Below are 17,910 nucleotides of genomic sequence, written 5' to 3' on the forward strand. Positions count from 1 at the left end.
AGTCTATATTTCTATATACATAATCTATATTCTACACTTTATTATGTTTGTTTGTATGTATATGTCTGTTTTTTTTTTTTTTTTAATTTTTAAAATAGTTTGCATTTATCTTGGCATTCAATGTGGACAGCAAAGAAAGAGTTTCATTGTACAGGGAAATTTGGTTTCCTCACTGTGCACATGACAACAAACGCTTTGAATCTTGAATATTGATTCATGCAACACAGATCTTGCATGTGAACACAGGACTACAGTCTGCTATCTACAGTAAATTCATATGAAATCTACACTGACTGCATGAATGTACTGTACTTATGCATCAATGAATTAGTCTAATCATTTTCATACCTGGTAGCTCAGGTGTGGAGTTTCGCACGTTCTCCACATGCCCGTATGAGTTTTCTCCAGGTTCTCTGGTTTCACACCATCTCACAAAAACATGCAAGTAGGTGGATTGGCTACCTAGATGCGATTCAGTGTGGCATCCCATCCAGGGCGTATTTCCTCCTCGTACTCAGTTTTCCTGGCATTAGGCTCCAGTGTTAGGCTCAGGATCCGCCTCAACCCAGATGAATGAATGAATGATATTCACCTATCTCAGACCAAATACAGAAGATTTACTGTTCTTAATACAGCATTGTTCAATTGTATTGATTTGTTTATTTACTTTGTAAATATTTGTCATAATGTTGGACTTTATAAGCAAGCTGGCACCCTGCATATAATGAAGTCCTTTACTTCATAGCATAAATTGTGTGAAATATATTAATTCCATAAAAATGAGAATGCCTGAATAAACCTAGAGCAGCATTCTGCCTCTGTAATGAGTGCTAGAGCACGTATCTTTAAGCTCTGGCCTTATTTGAGTTCCACACTTTACAGCATTTGAGTAAAACCCACATGGAATGGTGAACATGGTGCAAACATGGTGGGGCTGTGACTCACTCCTTCACAGTCCCTGCTGCGATGAGGGGTCTGGCAAAGTTTAAGCACAGCTCTCCCACCCCAGCTGTCGGAGTAAATAGCGGTGTTGTTACACACGCCGGCATTCTGGGCATACCGCGGGGCCACTGGGAGGGGCGCACACACACACACACACACACACACACACACACACACACTATTCCGTTAAATAACTTTGTGCAAAAGTAAATTACTGTTTGCAAAAGTCCATGCAAGCGCAAATCCCCTGAACCAAACATAAAGTGTGAGCGCGCGTCTGAACGCATTTTTTTTTTTGCACCAGCACCAAACAAAGCACGAGCGAAACACTGCACCACTGCTCAATAAAATCTTAATAAGTTCTCGTTTTGCTCTGAGAGCAGTCTATAAGGCACCAAAACAGTGTAGTAGACCAGTCCTGCAGTGCACTACGTGTGTGTGGAGGCAGAGGCGTGTGTGGTGACGCACAGGCGCGCGCAGGGCGGTGTTCTCACGTTCCTGAAAAAAAAGAGGCAAAAGAAAATCCACATCTGGAATCCAGAGCCCGTGGTTTAGGGGAATCTATACAAGGATCTCGTAGTAAAGGTGGCTCGGTGTTTTTCTCCTGCCTCCTCTTTCTAGCTCTTTTCAAGGATTCTTCACTTCACCTCGTAAGTTGGAGTTTTTTTTTAACATTTTGGTCAAAACAGTCACATGCGTATTTGAAGGATTATCAGCATCGCAGGAGCTGGGACTTCCCGTTATTTTTCATCATGGAACAATCTTTCTGCGTCATTAATAGATTGTTTACTTTTGATCGCAGTAGGATTTTGGATGTGAGGGTTTTATTTTGTCATCTTTTGCGCAAATCAGTAACTTTTCCAGGCGTTTGTGTTGCATGTGAGCAGTGCATCCTTGGCTTTAAGCGGATGGGCTGCGTGTAGCCCACGCCTCAATTCCCAAAGCCCTGCTCTCAAATGTGGAGGAAAACAACCTCTCTGGTTAAAAAACCCTATTTATTTAAAAAGAAACATCTAAAAAATACTCTATCTGTTACATATCAATCTCTACTTTCTCCAGAGAATTTTGAACCTACTTGTTTACAAGTTTTTTCTCAGTGCGACAGAATGCAAACCTGGAAGCCTGCTTGCTCTTGCTGCATCTTTTCCAAGCTAAATGGATGTGTATTCAAGTGTTTACATCTCTTCAGCGATGTTTTCTCCTCTGGTTGTTACTATAACGTAGATGTGCAGTAAGTTTTTAAATTTGAAATACACACTGGGGCCAAGATCATCTTGCAATAGTTAGAACAGAGCGCCTCCTGCTGTCCTGATAATAAACTGCATGTAAAAATGACCTTTAATACACCAGATAGAGGGAACTGCTGGGGTGATGTCTATCTCCTGTAATGCACTCTGTCCCAAACCACATACTATTATATACTAATAATTACTAACTATTCTGCTACCTCTGTTTTTGCCTCAGGTACAGGTTAACGCAACCATGCTGGTGGTCCTGATCGGAACAGTCATATTGCACCTTCTGGATCTGATTCTGCTGTTCATTTCTACATCTGTGAATGTGAGTATCCATGTTCTTTTTGCACCCCATGCCTGATTAGGGTGTGTAGGTTATTTATTGAACTGATGGGCATGTCTGGGTTTGTCTTTATTTCTTTAATCAAGGCCTGGAGCAAATTTCAGGCAAGCACTTTTAACCTCTGGTATGACTGCACAACAGAAAATGGAGGCTATCACTGCAAAGATGTCAGTAACTCAGGTAGGCAAGACATTTGTCAAAAATAAATAAATTAAGACTGTTCAGAATGCCAGGGTTAATTTTGGTCTCCCGGTTTGTTATTTTAGACTGGCTGCAGGCAGTACAGGGTCTGATGATCCTAGCCACAATCTTCTGCCTGCTGTCTTTGATCTTATTCATTTGGCAACTCTTCACCCTGAACAAGGGAGGACGATTCTTCTTCACTGCTGTCTTTCAGATCCTCTCCAGTAAGTATTCCAATCAGATTACAGATGCATGCTGTGACAGAAAATGATTGTTTGAGATAGAATGGGTGTGTCGCATCATTTGCCTTGTTCTCTTGCTTGCTCTTGTAGGCCTATTTGTGATGAGTGGAGCTATTATCTACACAGTGATGAGCCGAGAACAGCAGGATGAGAGGTACTCGTTTGGCTTTGCCTTTGTCTTAGCCTGGCTGGCGTTCCCTCTCACTCTGATAAGCGGCCTCATTTACATCATTCTGAGGAAGAAGGAATGAAGGATCAGTGGAGAGACCCCCGCTGACATCACTGAGAATGACACTCAGTCCACAGACCCAAATGGCCTTTTCCTGCTGGCCTGTATAACAATGCCAAATGTGTGATCATGCAAAAGTGACAAATCATGAAGATCCAACTCAATGACGACTCAGTGAGGACGGGTCTGTGGTTTGTGATACTATTTATATCACTTTTACATAGTTTTTGTACATATGAATGTTGAAACATTTTTGATGAAGGTCCATATTTTGAAGCTGACCACAAAGAAGACAGTATAAAGATCATTTTTATCCTTGTGTGTTTTACTCCATAGCTTGTATCTAATAGAAATACATTCTTAAAATCCAATTTCACAATGATTGTATGATGAAATTGTGCTTATTTTTATGTGATAAACCAAAAAGATTTTTAAAATTTTTGTTCTGTTCATGTTTTTAAATAGTGAAATGGTGCTATGTTTTTGTTTTGCCTTCAGTTAATAGCTAGATATACCTATAAGCTCAAAGTCTGTTAATTTGAGCAAAATTATTTTACATTGTGTATTGTATGTGTGCCAAAATATCCTTTCAAAAGCTAATTGTTTTTGTTCTGTATGCTTTTTTAATAAGATTTTAAAAATAAATAAGTGAATAATACAGAATTTTCCACCTCATTTTGCTAGGCCACCTGAGGGCATCTGAAGTGAAGCGAATTGAGTGTAATTCACTGCATATATTTGCTATAATGTGTCGTATCCAATCTCTATTGAGATGACAGTTAAGCTTGCAATGGTTTAAGCTCGCAATAATTATCTGTTTAATAATGGAGCAAAACCCCTCTCAGGGGGATACTAAAGAGAATGAAGTCATCTTTTAATTTTTTTTTTCTTCATGGGAGGAAAAACCAGATGTTCTAGCTGACTGCTGTGTTTGCATCTACTCCCCATAAGCAGGCTGAGGCCTAGCATAGCTCTACAGGGCTGCATGTATTCTACAAGGCTGATTGTGGGATCAGTGGATATCTGTACATGAGACCAGGGTCAGTGTCAATGTTTAAAATGCATTAGTCAGTTTAAAATACATGTTGAGAGGTTATCTGCTTAGGAGTCTTGTATTTCTACATAAAATATAATACTTAAAGTTGCTGTACATAGTTTGTAAAACAACAACAGTTCTATATGAGTGGCACGGTGGTGCAGTGGATAGCACTGCTGCTTCACAGCTCCAGGGTCCAGGCTTCCTGTGAGGACTTTTGCATGTTCTCCTGGTGTTTATTCGGGTTTCCTCTGGCTTCTCTGGTTTCCTCCCACTGTCAAAAACATGCAAGTAGGCAGAATGGCTACATTAAATTGCCCCTAGGCGTGATTAAGTGTGTGAATGGTGCCCTGTGATGGGGTGAATTCTCCCATCTTGCGCTCAGTGTTCCAACACGAGCCTGACTAGGATAATATAGTTACTGAAGATGAAGGAATGAAGGAATGCATTCATGAATACATAAATGAATGAATGAATGAATGAATGAACAATTCTATATAGGATTAGCATTCACATTTTAGGCACTCTCACAACACCCAAACGTGCCACACAAAAATCATGAACCCATCTTCCCTGCACACTACAAAATGTAGGACTACAGTGTACAGTAATATGAGATGATTGGCATTTACTATACTACACAGTCACGTGACCACCGGTGTAATTCAAATTCACTGTAGGTCTTCGTTACTTTCTGTCTTATCTCAGACGGCTTTATTTCTGTGCTAAGATTTTCTACAATTACTGTGAAACGTGTTCACTTACAGTGTGTACAGTATGAAGCCAGTGGAGAAAGGCTTTAAAGCAGTCAAGCTAATTCGGCTTTAATTTTTTTTTTACAGCGTACATACAGTAATGAGCTATTTAGCATAAATGGCTAATTTCCTCTTCTGTATTAAATATTGAGGTGTGACTGATAATTAAGTTAAACAAATCTTTATGACCAAATATTACATTGCATTTCTCAAACAATTCCATAAATAGCGATATTATACACAATTAAAAACTAAGTTTATTAGACATTTTATTAACATATGGATAAACTGGATGGCCCTGCTGATTTTTTAAAGCTGGCCCCGGTGCATTGTGGGATGCAGTAGTACACCACGAATATCAAGCTAAGCAAAGAAGAAATGAGAGAGCTATATAAAATAGCATATTTAATATTTTAAAAAACAAATGTCCTTTGCATTTTTTTTTTCAAAAAAAAAAAAAAAACGAATTAACGTGAAGGCCCTGGAGAATAAACTACTCTGTAACATTCATTTCCAAGCTCAGAAAACTGCAGATGGGTGATATGACCACAAGATGGCGACAGACTCTTATCCACCTACAGGTGAGCACAGGAGTGCAACAAAAAAGGGAGGAAATTTTACTTACAAAGACTGATCTGTGAATTCTAATAAGTTACAAATGAAAATGAGATGTATCGTGCAGGAACATAAGGAAAATCAGCAGAAATTTTATTTATTTATTTATTGTATGCCTGTGCAATATAGAACTCTTAACCCCTTGTTACTATAACTTAAACTTCGTTGCCTACTTTAGTTTGTCCTAAGGGTGTGCAAATTTTTGCTTCTGACTGCATATGTTAGATACTGAGGGTGGCATTGCGGCACTTTACCCCTCCAGGGTCCCTGGTTCAATCCTGAGCTTGGGTTCGTCTTTGTCTGAAGTTCTGCATGTTCTCCCTGTCTCTGTTTGGGTTTCCTCTGGGTTCCCTGGTTTCCTCCCACTGGACAAAAACATGCAGTCTGGTTATGCTAAAATACCCCTAGGTGTGAATATGAGTGTGATGGACTAGCCACAACCCTGACTAGAATAAAGCAGTTACTTCAGATGAATGAATGTTAGACAGTGATTACACATTGTAGGCAGGTATGTTCATGTGATACATATCATCATGTTGTTTTCTTGTGTATTTGACATTATTTATTTCACTCAGTTATAACAGTAACAATGACAAAACTAAACACCATAAGTATATAATATAAATAAATAGAAATAAAACCAACTTGTTTTTATTTAGAGAGAGTGGGTGTGCTAGCCTGTATCGCAATTTACATGGTTCTGAATATGGCGTCTGTTGATCACAGGAAACCTCTCCAGGACTTTTTACATTACAGTGTGAGTGGATGAATATATTTATGAATGTAAACTTCACAGACAATCTGTTACATTTGAATTAGACATACTATTAAACCTTTAATTTGGTGCTACAAAGCAAAGGAAGGTAAATAGATGTACATTTAATCAATAATTTAGCAATTTAATCAATTTAATCAATTGGTTTAAATAATAACTATTTAGTTTACAGTAGGGTTTGATGTTTTTGGTATCAATGCACAACTCTTTTTCTAGCACTCTATAGCAAACCTAAGTGTAGTTTTACATATTGTGTATCTTGAAAATGAAAATGTATTATAATTTGATACTTTTGCCGTATTGCCCAGTAGGCTTACTGTCATTCAGTGCTACATATGGAAATAATTTATGTCACCTGGAATGTTCTGACCTTCTGTGAGAATCATGGCGTGTCATTTCACAAAGTGGCATGATGTTCCAGTTTAAGACAATATATAACTCATGGTTTCGCTCAGTACAAGGGAAACATTTATAAGTCTTAATGAAACTGTTGTCAGTATTTGGATCAGTGTATCAATAAGAGATGCTGCCAAAGGTGTTTCAGTAGCCTATACACAACATGTGTTTGTCACCATTAACACCTCTATCACAGAGGAATAATATGTCTAAGAATGTGGCATTGAATGAATTGTTTACCTATTGCTAAAACAGCTCAAACTACCTTCCACACTTCTGAACCCAAATTTGTACAGCAGCACTTGACATATTGGGAATGTCAAGAAAAACTCAGGGGGCCCGTAATGGCCTCACAGCTCCATTTCAAACGTGGTTAACCTTAAGAGTTATTTATCTCTGCCGGGGTCATGGAGGGACAGCCAGTATTTACTACAGGATGTAGAGCCCCTCATCTGGGACGAGACAGAGCAGGGTGAAGTGGATATTGTCCAGCATTTGTGGTCACAACTCTGTCTATCTGCTTTGCAGAATGACCACCATGAACCAGTGCTGGTGTTAGGCATTTTGTTTCCATCCTCCAACTTGATCACGTAGGCATAAATTAATTGGACAAGATGTTGTGGATTAAAAGGATCAAGTGTTCCAGTGGTCCTACTCACCTTGTGCCATGCATCAGCTGATAAAGGACTCAAAGCAAGTGTCTCCAGCCAGCCGGGGGAGCGTCCCCTCGCTTTTTCTTTAGATTGGCCATCTTTTTCATCCCAGGCGACCGTCTCCAGGAACAAAGGCAGACTCTTTAGATGGGAGTAAATGATGGAGAAAATGGGGAAGCTGGGGATATTCAGACCCAATTTCATCATGGCTATAAATCTCCCCAAAATCAAAGCATGGCCCCCACCCGAGCCCCTCTGCAGCCTCTTTGTGGTGCTAATACACATTACAGTGCGGCTGGCTGCTCTCTTTGACTGCCTTGGCGAGGAGACCTGGCCCAAGCTGCAGATGCACAACCCAGTGACGCCTTTGACCTCTGACCTTGGTGCTTAAATTGCTACTAGTTTGACTGACAGGCCCTCTGAAGATACAGGAGTCTCTGCTCTCACTTCCAGCTTCACGGAAGCTCCTAGGCAAAGATATATCAGTACAAGCAAAGAGCTAAGAAATAAGACAGAAAGCAAAGGATCTGTCAGGAATATACTGCTACCAGAGTTTTTCTTTCCTCAAAAGCACACATTCTAACAAAAACTATGACCCAGTAATGCACCCTGAGAAGATGCTTTTTCAGAAACTCTAAATAACCCATCTAATGCACTCGTCTCGCTCCTCTCGCTTTTCTTTCCTGTGACCTCTTCCCCTCTTGGTTTAGTTCTCAAGTCAGGCAAGCCAGAGAAGTACAAAAGCTTCTTCCACGCTCAGCTAAAGTGAGTGATCGTCATGGAGTTGATGTGTTAGCTTGTTCTAAACTTTCAAATCTTAAGCAGTTGAGCATTCAGTTCCCATAAAGTTTTTCCTCAGTTAGGACTTGAGGACTTCTTAACCTAAATATTGGCTTTCTAACTTCATGTTATCTTTAGGAATTACCACAAGACTCTAAAATGCACTTGTTTATGTACAGTTTTATGCACTATTCATGTGTCCATACTCAATTACCCAGGTTTGTATGTTTTCTTCCCCATCAAGACACATACCTCTACTACTCTTCCTCTCTCAGGTGCACTTCATGCATTGAAGGTGAGAACCAAATGAAGTACATTTGCTTTCACACCACCTACAGTCAATTCCACAATTATTGGCATCCTTCACGAAAATGATACAAAATGTATGCATGAACATATGGGGACTTTTTTAACACAATATTTTTAAGTCTTACATAGAAAACCCTGGTTCCACAATAATTGTCCCATTCCCCAACAATGAGCTTGACAACTCCTCTCCTGGACTGAATAACAGCACTGAGCATTTTCCTAAATTCTAACAAGGTTAGAGACACTTGAATCATTCAGAACAAAATCCTTTATCCTTAAAAGTAAAAAACAATTTTCAAGAATGAACATTTGTTGAAATTATTATTTTTTTAATTTTAGGGTTGGCTATTTCTATTATCTCAAAGAGAAAGTGCTATTATTTCAGAGGTTCTTGCAATTTTGCATACATAATTTTAACACATTTTCTCGAAATGTGCCAGTAATTATGAAGTTGACTGCAATAGGTGAGCTCTGTGACTATGTAATCTCTAAAACTCTTATGCTATTGCCTCTAATCCTTAACTTGCAGGCAGCAACATCTCCATTACTGTGTCTTAAGCCTTCATGCTTGTGTCTAATTACAGATCTCTTGTCTCTTTCATTTTCCTTCACTGTATTCTTAGTGTGGGACCAAATTTCAACCTCAGTGGTTGAAAAAGAATTATACTTATTATATTAGTGGTCTACCATATTTTTGGATACACAATGAAGATTCGTTTTGGGACACCATAAAAAGAGTTTAGCATTTTAATGCCTGTGTAGTGTTCACTTGTGGATGAGTCTTTTGCACGTCATATGATTACACATATGCATAATTATATGCCACTGTTTGAACAAGCACTGCACAGTGTGTGGTAATTAGACTGCCACTGGTCAGAGTTCATGGCTCTGTGTCTCTGTGTTCAGGGAGTGTTATTACGCCCAGCCATCATCAGGTTAAACCAGTTCAATTAGCTTCCTCTCTAACAGACGCCTGATTAAATAGAGGAAAACTAATAAAGGTCAGTGCAGGTTCAGCTAGTTTAACCCTGCTGACCTCACTTGGAGCCTTTGGTGTACTTGTGGGTTTGTTTGTTTAGTCCTCGCTGGACCCTCTGTTTTAGTGAGTAATGAATGATCAGTGGCCCAATAGGTATGATTCAGCCTGAGATAAATGAGAGCTTGCATTACACCCAGCAAACATTTTAGCCCCAAGATGGATGGCAGCTTTGAAGAGTGCAGCTCATACGTATCACTTGACAGAGCACAGGCTTCAGGTAAACACTTATAGAAAGATACTTCCTCTGGGTATCCTCTGGCAGCACAATCAGACAGGCTCATCCCCCACTAGCACAACATTGCATTTGCTATTAGTGTCAGCTCTGCTTAGACAGATTGGGCGAGTCTGTATTAAACTTATCTCTCTATCTTCCGAGTATGTTTCCCATTGGATGAGCTATAAACAAGAAACAGTGCGTAGCCACCACAGTCTGATTGGATCTGATCTACCCACGGTGTTATCTCCCACAGCCATCCCCCCATCCTCTCTGCCTGCAGGTTAATTGCCTTGCAGTAAGCTTCTAATCACTCCTGACTAAAAGCAGGAGGCTTATATCTGGGACTTTTTTCTATCAAACGCAAACGCAAAATTTTTTATAGTCATTTTAAGTGCATTTCACAATTCTGTCTGATGGACAGAGTACCTCAAATGCCCTCATTGTGGTTAACGATAGACACTGAGAGAAAATGCACACTGTAAAAGTCTATAGACAGAAGTTAATGGTGTATTGAGTAACCAGTACATTTGGACTGAGCTGGGTGTCCCTGTAAAACTGTTAAAAGCTTATGAAATACAAACAAATGATTTTGCAGCAAAGGAAAAAGAGTCAGGGATGAAGGAGCAGCAAAAGGTGAATGGAAGTTCATCATAGTGTAAAGGAGGGTTTGCGTCATTTCTCGGTTTGCTTATCTATAGCTGAATTTCCTCATGTGCACTCAAGAGACAGTTGTCAAGACAAATCCCAGAGCACTTTTACCTAAAGCGTCAACATGATGCAATTCCCATGCTGTTAATGATAACATCTTATTAGTGTTTTATGTTTGTGTGAGTGTTTGACAGATCTACAGGCACTGATCTTCAGTTTAATAATGTTTTTGTCTTTTACAGGGATCAGATGGATCTGATTGAGTGTCAAATTGTCAGGAATCAATGTGAAATTCTAATGTGGATTAATGACTTGAAATTAGAATGAATTCTTTAGATTTTTCTGCAGATATCCTTGTAGTCAGTATGCAGTTTATGTAACTTGCACCTCAAGTTCAAAGAGGAACAGATATAAAAGCACTCCAAGTCCTGGGGCATAAATGAAGTATGTTTTGAATTAAGTCATTTGGGGGATAGAAGAAAAACCAGAAGTAAAAGTAAGAATACTTATTTATTTTTCTTGTACATCCTTGAAGCCTGACTGATACATTCACAATGGGTTTCAGCTATAAATAATGAATAATGAGAACACTTCAAAGCCTTTTTTACTCATGAGACAGTCAGTTCCTATGCCACATTCCATGTTCAGGTAGTTCACCTATTGAAATATGCCCAATTAACTCATGAGGTATTAACTCCTGACGGTTCAAACTAGCTTTTATCAGTCATGACAACAACTCCATGTCTCGACAAGACTTAATATCATTATGTATTGCCAGGTCACAGCTACATGGTTTGTGGTTTACCACAAAAAATCTTTATGACACATAATTATCATTTTTACAACAAAACATGGCCTCACCTAATAGGATGGAAAAGAGGTGCGGTAACTACGGTAAGAAAGAGACTTGCCACGAAACTTCAAATCTTGCACGCAGCATGACACTTGTGAGTCTTGCCCACGGCTAGACCAGGAATGATTACAGAAAGGAGGTTGTGAGAAGCTATGTGTGTTCATTTTGTAACAGGAAAATTGCCTGAAATCTTAATGTTCCCAGCAGCTTAACACTGTCAGGCATTTAGAAACAGACAAAGAATTATTATCTTTGTTTATAGGTTTAAAAAAATTGGCGTGAAGGCCTAGGGAGGTGATAATTTAAAGATTTAAATGTAAGTCTTATTTTGAAGCATTTTGAAAACAAACAAACAAAAAAAAAGTCAGACTGACATTAGCTCCTAATTAGAAAGACTCTCCAGGTTCCTGGAGCACTTTCAGTTTTTGACATGCTCCATGACCTGAACCAGATGCATTTATTATCAAAGCTCCGTTTGTTTTCAGTCCCTTAATGAGTTTAATACCCATTCCTTCTATGCAGTAGCCGTCGTCAGTGTCACCATCAGAGTAAGTTAATAAACCATTTGACCTTGAACCTGAGGTCATGCTGAATGGCCGACTGCTGATCATGAGACTTAACCTGAGCTTTTCTCTCTTCTTCCATCATACTCTTAGACAAAGGTTCAGTCTGCTTGCCTTGATTCATTGCCGTGTTGTGGTGTCACAATAGGCCACTTGTTTTGCACTCTTAAAAAGAAAGGTAATGATTTTTGCCTTTAAAGGTTCCAAGTTCTACTTCAACCAGATTCTCTGTTATATGGTTCTACATACAACTTTTAAGGATTTCCCCCAGAAGGACAAACCAAAAAACAATTAACAATGCTAAATTTAATCTTTTCTGGATTCAACTATAGTGCTATGTCTTACTGTGGAATGGGGACAACACTGAGCGTTTGTAAAATGACATGGGTTTTCATGTAAATGAGTAAATGGCCAGTTGGAGCCATATGGACAGCAGACATGGACCTTTGGTACCAAAACAAAACAGCTGACTTAAGTCCTTCATTTGTTCCAAACAAAATTATGCTTCACTTGGCTTCTCTTGCAATTTACAGTCCACCTCTTGAAATATACACTCATAACTGAGAGATGCTGGTGCCTTATGGATGGTAGGACATTCAGAAAGGAATATTTCAGTGCATCCTCTCTAGTTAGTCCTTGATTTGACAAAATCACAATTCATCACAATAATCAATGGTTGAACACAAGCTCCCTTTTCTCATTGAAGGCATAAAATTATATGGTGCTACCTTTAAAGGAACAGACTAGAGAAAGTAACCACTGCATCAAATTAATTTTTAGTATCATTAGTCCAACCTTTCTGTTGTTGTGCAGTAAATCAGACTTCCCCTAAGAGATCAAGGCACTGCTTTCACACTCCAATGCTTTTCTGTCGCCTTGAGCCCCCACTATCAGTCTACATATTCCACCTGCAGGGTCAAAATGAGTTTCCTCCGGTCCAGGGTTCACACTTTATGTGGTGCACCAACCATTCCTTTGGAGATAAGAGTCTTGAGGAAGACAAACAAACCCCAAAGTCCTCCTGTCATACGCTGGACTGAACAACAAAAAAAAAAACCATAGAGGATGGATCATGGGTATGCGTTTGAAGATGTGGGTGGAGCCCTGGGTCATCTAACTGGCTTTATCAACTCAAGGTTTTTTCTTCCCTGACTCTTTTACATCATCACAGCAGTCCCATCATGCTGTGAGTCAAGAATAACAAAGCTACTATACATGTGGTTTTTGCACATGGACAACTGAGTTTTCCATAAAAATGATAGACACCATGCCTCTTGCTGAAGGTTGCCTGTGTGCACACATACTCATTCTTTTCTCAGGCTCTGCCTTTTGGATCCCAGAGCTTTAGTTTGACAGGTTAACTGTTTCTCAGTGAGCAGATGGACTGACTTCTTGCAAAAGACTAGCACCTGTCTTAGATGGAGGTAAGTGAAGAAATTAGCACCAGCTTTGGGGTACCAAAATAGCACTGAAATCTTGAACACATCACTGAAAACTTTTGTGAATCATGTCTAGAACTTTTCAGAACATCTATGGAGTTTAGCAGTACTAGAAAAATGCTACTCAATAACAGATCTCAATATTAGATCTGTTTTTCATATCCCTGGGGCACAAGTAGTCCAATAAATCAATCAGATTGGAAAAACACTAGCCTTGATTCTTACAAAATACATGTGCAGTAGATACACAACACACGATGATGCTATAAAAGTCAAAGCCTTCCCGCAAGCAAATGTACCATTTTCACAAACACAAACTATAGAATCACTGAAATAAATCTGAGCTTCTAAGAAAACTGAGACTGTATGGCTACAAGCAAGCATATGTAGCTATGCTTACAAGACTCTGCTCAGCAAACCATGCTCTCTTTTTCACAGGAAAGGAACATGGTTAGCGGGTACATATCACAACCCAGCAACTCCAGCCCCTCTGTTGTGGTCCTGCTTTGTCAAGTCCACTCCTGCTGCTGTGGTTTTGTGGTTTATGTGGCTATTCTGCTTGCTTACTAACAATACACAGTCTATAGACTTCTCTCTCTCTGTCATTTGGCTTTTTATTTCTTTTTTGGCACAAGGACTTTTTTGTGGCTGGAGAAACATGAGCCAGATCTTCATCCTGCTGGAGTTCAGACCCCACATAGGGTGCTCTACAGTGTGCTCCCAGATCATGCTTATGTAGTGTCTGCAAGCTTCTAGTTGGCAGGCGATGTGAACTCTGTACTTGTTGGAGATCTGATCCTGTTGGAGATGTTCCAAGCTTTAAGCATCTCATGTTATTTAAACCTAACAAATAGATGGTTGACATTGAACTCCTTTTACAAAAAGACTACTCGCAAAAATATCTCCCTCAAAACATTCTATTGAGCTTGATATTGCCATTCTAATAACACAACTCTGTAGTAACTGTGATCTAAACTTAGCTGTTATGATACCAGGTACATAATAAGTGATCAATATTTTGTGTGGTATTTTTGGGTGAACTGCTATATGTCTCAGACTTAATAGAACCTTGAAAACAAACCTTCACTCCAAAACTTAAACTCTTTCAATTATTTAATGTAGATCATTTGATAGGTTTAGTGTAAGTCATCAATTAACAGTAGGACCTGAGCTGAGAGACAGTACACTGCACTGAAACCCAACTAGTCTCTATGCTTGAGTGAAAATCATGTTCAGAACTAAAATCTTTTCCTCATTACCTGCATGTGGATGGAGTAAGAGGTGGCATGGCTTTGATCTTGAAGCAGTCACAATTTGTTTTTTTGTTAGCACGCAGTCTTTACCGCAGCCTTCATGCAAAATCCTGCCTCCTTCCAGCTTGCCTCGGTCTGCCATTCTGTGCGGAATCACACTGTACTGACAGTGTTCATTTACTGCAGCGAAGATGGAATGAGAAGCAGATTTCTGCCAGTAAACATACATGTTTCAAGCCTCCAGACCACATTTGGGCTCCCCTCATTGTATTCTCTCAGTCCTGACTGGGTGGAATCACTCAACGAATGTGTCAACAATTAAAATTTAAATCATGTTTTCTATTCACCCTCTCATATAAATTTTGGTTATGCAGCCTGTGTTGGATTTGATGCAGACTCAGATCCGGTAAACAAAAGCAGTGCATTTCCCAAAGCACTGTCTGGCTTTTGTAAAGCAGCTAGACATGCTTCAGAGCAACTCCACTTTATGTTTACGAACAGATGCTTAACAAACTTCTGGAAGGAGCAAAAATGAAAATCTTATACAGTGAAGAAAGTTGCAATACTGTATTTTAACACAGAGGTTTTACGTTAGTGATGCATTGCAGCGAGCATCGCTCATGATACTCATAGAGTGAACCCTCATGCAGTGGCTGTCAGACATGTGTGAAATGGAAAAAAAAAAGTTTTGTGGTTTTTTTTTTTTGAAGTTCTGAAGTCTTTATTCCTGAAATGGAGAGGAGTTGTAGGAAGCATCAAAATGTCTGAACCCTGAAGGTTTATTTTGGCATTCAGATATGATTAGAAACTACAGGAAAGCAATGAATGTTCAAATATTGTTTGTTCAAATGTGCTATTAATCACCAATTATGAACATGTTAGAAATGTGGAGCTCTATAAATGAACTCCTGAAACTGTGTGTTATTACTACATGGCACCAGCCAAAAGAATGTGCTGTAAAGAGATGGGTGAAGTGCTGAAGGAGACACACTTTCGTCTCGCTTATTTTTCATTTGTCAGTTATAACACTGGTTTGACAAGCATAGAAAATAAATTGAGACCAGAGGTCTGCATGCTCATGTTTCCTTGGTTTAAATTGTGGATAATAAATCCATTGTCATGTTCTCTGTTCTATTGCCTACTATGAGGCATTGAATCTGTTCCTCATTGAGCCTTTGATATTTGATAGGAAGTCTTTTAGTGACAGTACTAGTCTGGTCTGCATGAAAAGTGATGAACTGGGCAGATTTGAGGATTACTGCCCTTCAAGGCCATTGCCCAAAGGTTACATATGTAAGACTATTGCAGGCAGTGCAATAATGAGTACTGCATTAACCAGACGATACTCATGATCAGTATTCTCAGTTCATTTTAAATAGTTAGGAGGATGACCCAGGGGAAGATAATGGCAAGCCTAAAGTACATTGATCTGAGTTGGATGTGTGTGCTGAGAGAAATGTGCGGCTCCCCTGTGAATGTAAGACTGGAGCCAGCCACCCATGAGCTTTTGTAACCAGCCTCAATGAAGGCTTGGCCCTGGATCGAGCATTCTGAATAGCTGTGGTGGGCTCTAAAGAAGAAAGACAACAGGGCTTAGAGTGTGTTGTGGAAGGTTCCTCCCTTCAAACCAGCACTCACTGTCTCATGGTTTATTAGTTTCAGCATCTTAGCATCTAATTTTAGCAGCATCATGAATGAACATTTCTGCACTATAGTTTATTTGAAATATCTCAGAAAAATTATATCATAAAAAATATTAGGAAAGGTTTTACCCAGTGTGCATTCCATAATGATGTCTGATCTTTTATGTTTATTTGTTTTGTTACAAACAATAATGCCTTCTATAATATTTTGAAAGGTCAGACATTTTTATTAGAATTTTATTAGAAAATAACCCAGCTCGCGAGCCACAGCCATCCATATCTAGCAGCCAAGGAAGCAAAATTGGCCATGCTCTCAGACTGGTGTGGATGGCATACTCCCTCTCCCCTGTCAATTACAGTGACACTAGCGGCTGTCTGTGAGCTCATGTATGTGGAAGAGGGTAGAGAGCACGTTCCTCTGAGGGTGTTACCCTGTGATACAACATGAGCAACAGTTCAAAACGATGCATTTTGCTGGCCTCAAGTGTGTTGGAGGAAGCATGTGTTAGCCTTCACTCTCCCCAGTTGGTAGCTGTTGTATGATCGGGGACAGCTGACTTGTGGGTGGGAACTGGCAGGTGAACCAAATTGGGGAGAAAAAGAAGCCATAAGAAGATAGGCCAAATTTCATTATACTAGTCCTACACTGGCTTTTTAGTTGCTTGTTTATCTGTCATATTACATTAGTTCCTGTCCAATTCTGTAAGATTTCACAGTAAAAATGACATGGATGGCATGTAATAAGACATGTAGTAATGGAGCAGTGTAGGCTTCCTAGAAGGGAGTACTTGGCTCAGTGGATTAATTCCAACCCCTTTTTACTGGCATCACAGAAACCATTCACACTTGTTGCTTTATTGAGAGAGCTGCTCTATTGGGTAAAGGGTGCTTTTTAATGGTCCAGTGAATGATTTATGAAGACTTAAACTAGTTGTGACACACCAGAGTGCTCCTCGTACAAGCTACTGCCTCTTAATTTGTCTGGTGCAGGATTCAGTCAGCAAACTTTTGGACATGTTGTTTAAGGAAAATCATTTCATCACCTTGCTGTAAGTGGCATGGATACGTGCTCTTTGAAACACTTGCTAACATGCTTATAAAATATGATGCATCTAGCATGAGGCCTGTGAATATCTCTAGTAAAACTTTATTTGCATTATATAACATTTCATTTCCTTAAATGCATATTGTTTCATTAGTCACTGACTTAACAGGACAATCGAAACACAGAAACTGCTACTTCACTACAATCTACTTAAAGAATTAGTGAGAAATGAAAAGGTCTGCACTATAGTGTGATAGTGTTCATGAATGTGTGCTGGATATTCATGTAATAAATAAATGGCAGCGTAACAGAGAACAAGACTACAGAATGGCGTGTTGTGTATGAAGCCAAGCTGCTTAGCCGCTAAGCAGAAATGGTGCTGGAGGGCTCATTCGTCCGTCTGACAGCACAAGTGGATACAAGACTTCAAAGGGAGTTTGGTGGAGGGGCAAGTTCTGAAATAATTATAGGATCATTCAGAAGGCCTTAGATGTGGCTTGATGCTGGTCAGGCTTGGCTTAGGCTGGCTGGATGCACACACAGACTTTTGCTCATTACAACTCACTGCTGTGGGATGGAGAAGGGTTTCTCCAGGACAGACAGTGGAATTGGAACCAAGTTGTGGAATCTAAACTGGCTATAAAGCATGATTCAGAGTTTGTTTGCATGCATGCGTGTGTGTGAGTGTGTGTGTGTGTGTGTGAGAGAGAGAGAGAG

At 39.5% G+C, this 17,910-nt stretch overlaps 1 protein-coding gene across 1 annotated transcript; it reads left to right on the forward strand.

Moving 5' to 3' along the window:
* The first annotated feature begins 1,391 nt into the window (after nt 1-1,391).
* Nucleotides 1,392-3,837, forward strand: pmp22a (peripheral myelin protein 22a). The gene is made up of 5 exons (XM_026916174.3): nt 1,392-1,592; nt 2,407-2,502; nt 2,607-2,700; nt 2,787-2,927; nt 3,036-3,837. Exons 2-5 carry the CDS (start codon nt 2,425-2,427, stop codon nt 3,194-3,196), a joined length of 474 nt encoding a protein of 157 aa, XP_026771975.2. The 5' UTR covers nt 1,392-1,592; nt 2,407-2,424; the 3' UTR covers nt 3,197-3,837.
* The last annotated feature ends 14,073 nt before the right edge of the window (nt 3,838-17,910 follow it).

The sequence above is a fragment of the Pangasianodon hypophthalmus genome, chromosome 13 (genome assembly GCF_027358585.1).
Source record: "Pangasianodon hypophthalmus isolate fPanHyp1 chromosome 13, fPanHyp1.pri, whole genome shotgun sequence".
NCBI classification, from domain to species: Eukaryota; Metazoa; Chordata; class Actinopteri; order Siluriformes; family Pangasiidae; genus Pangasianodon; species Pangasianodon hypophthalmus.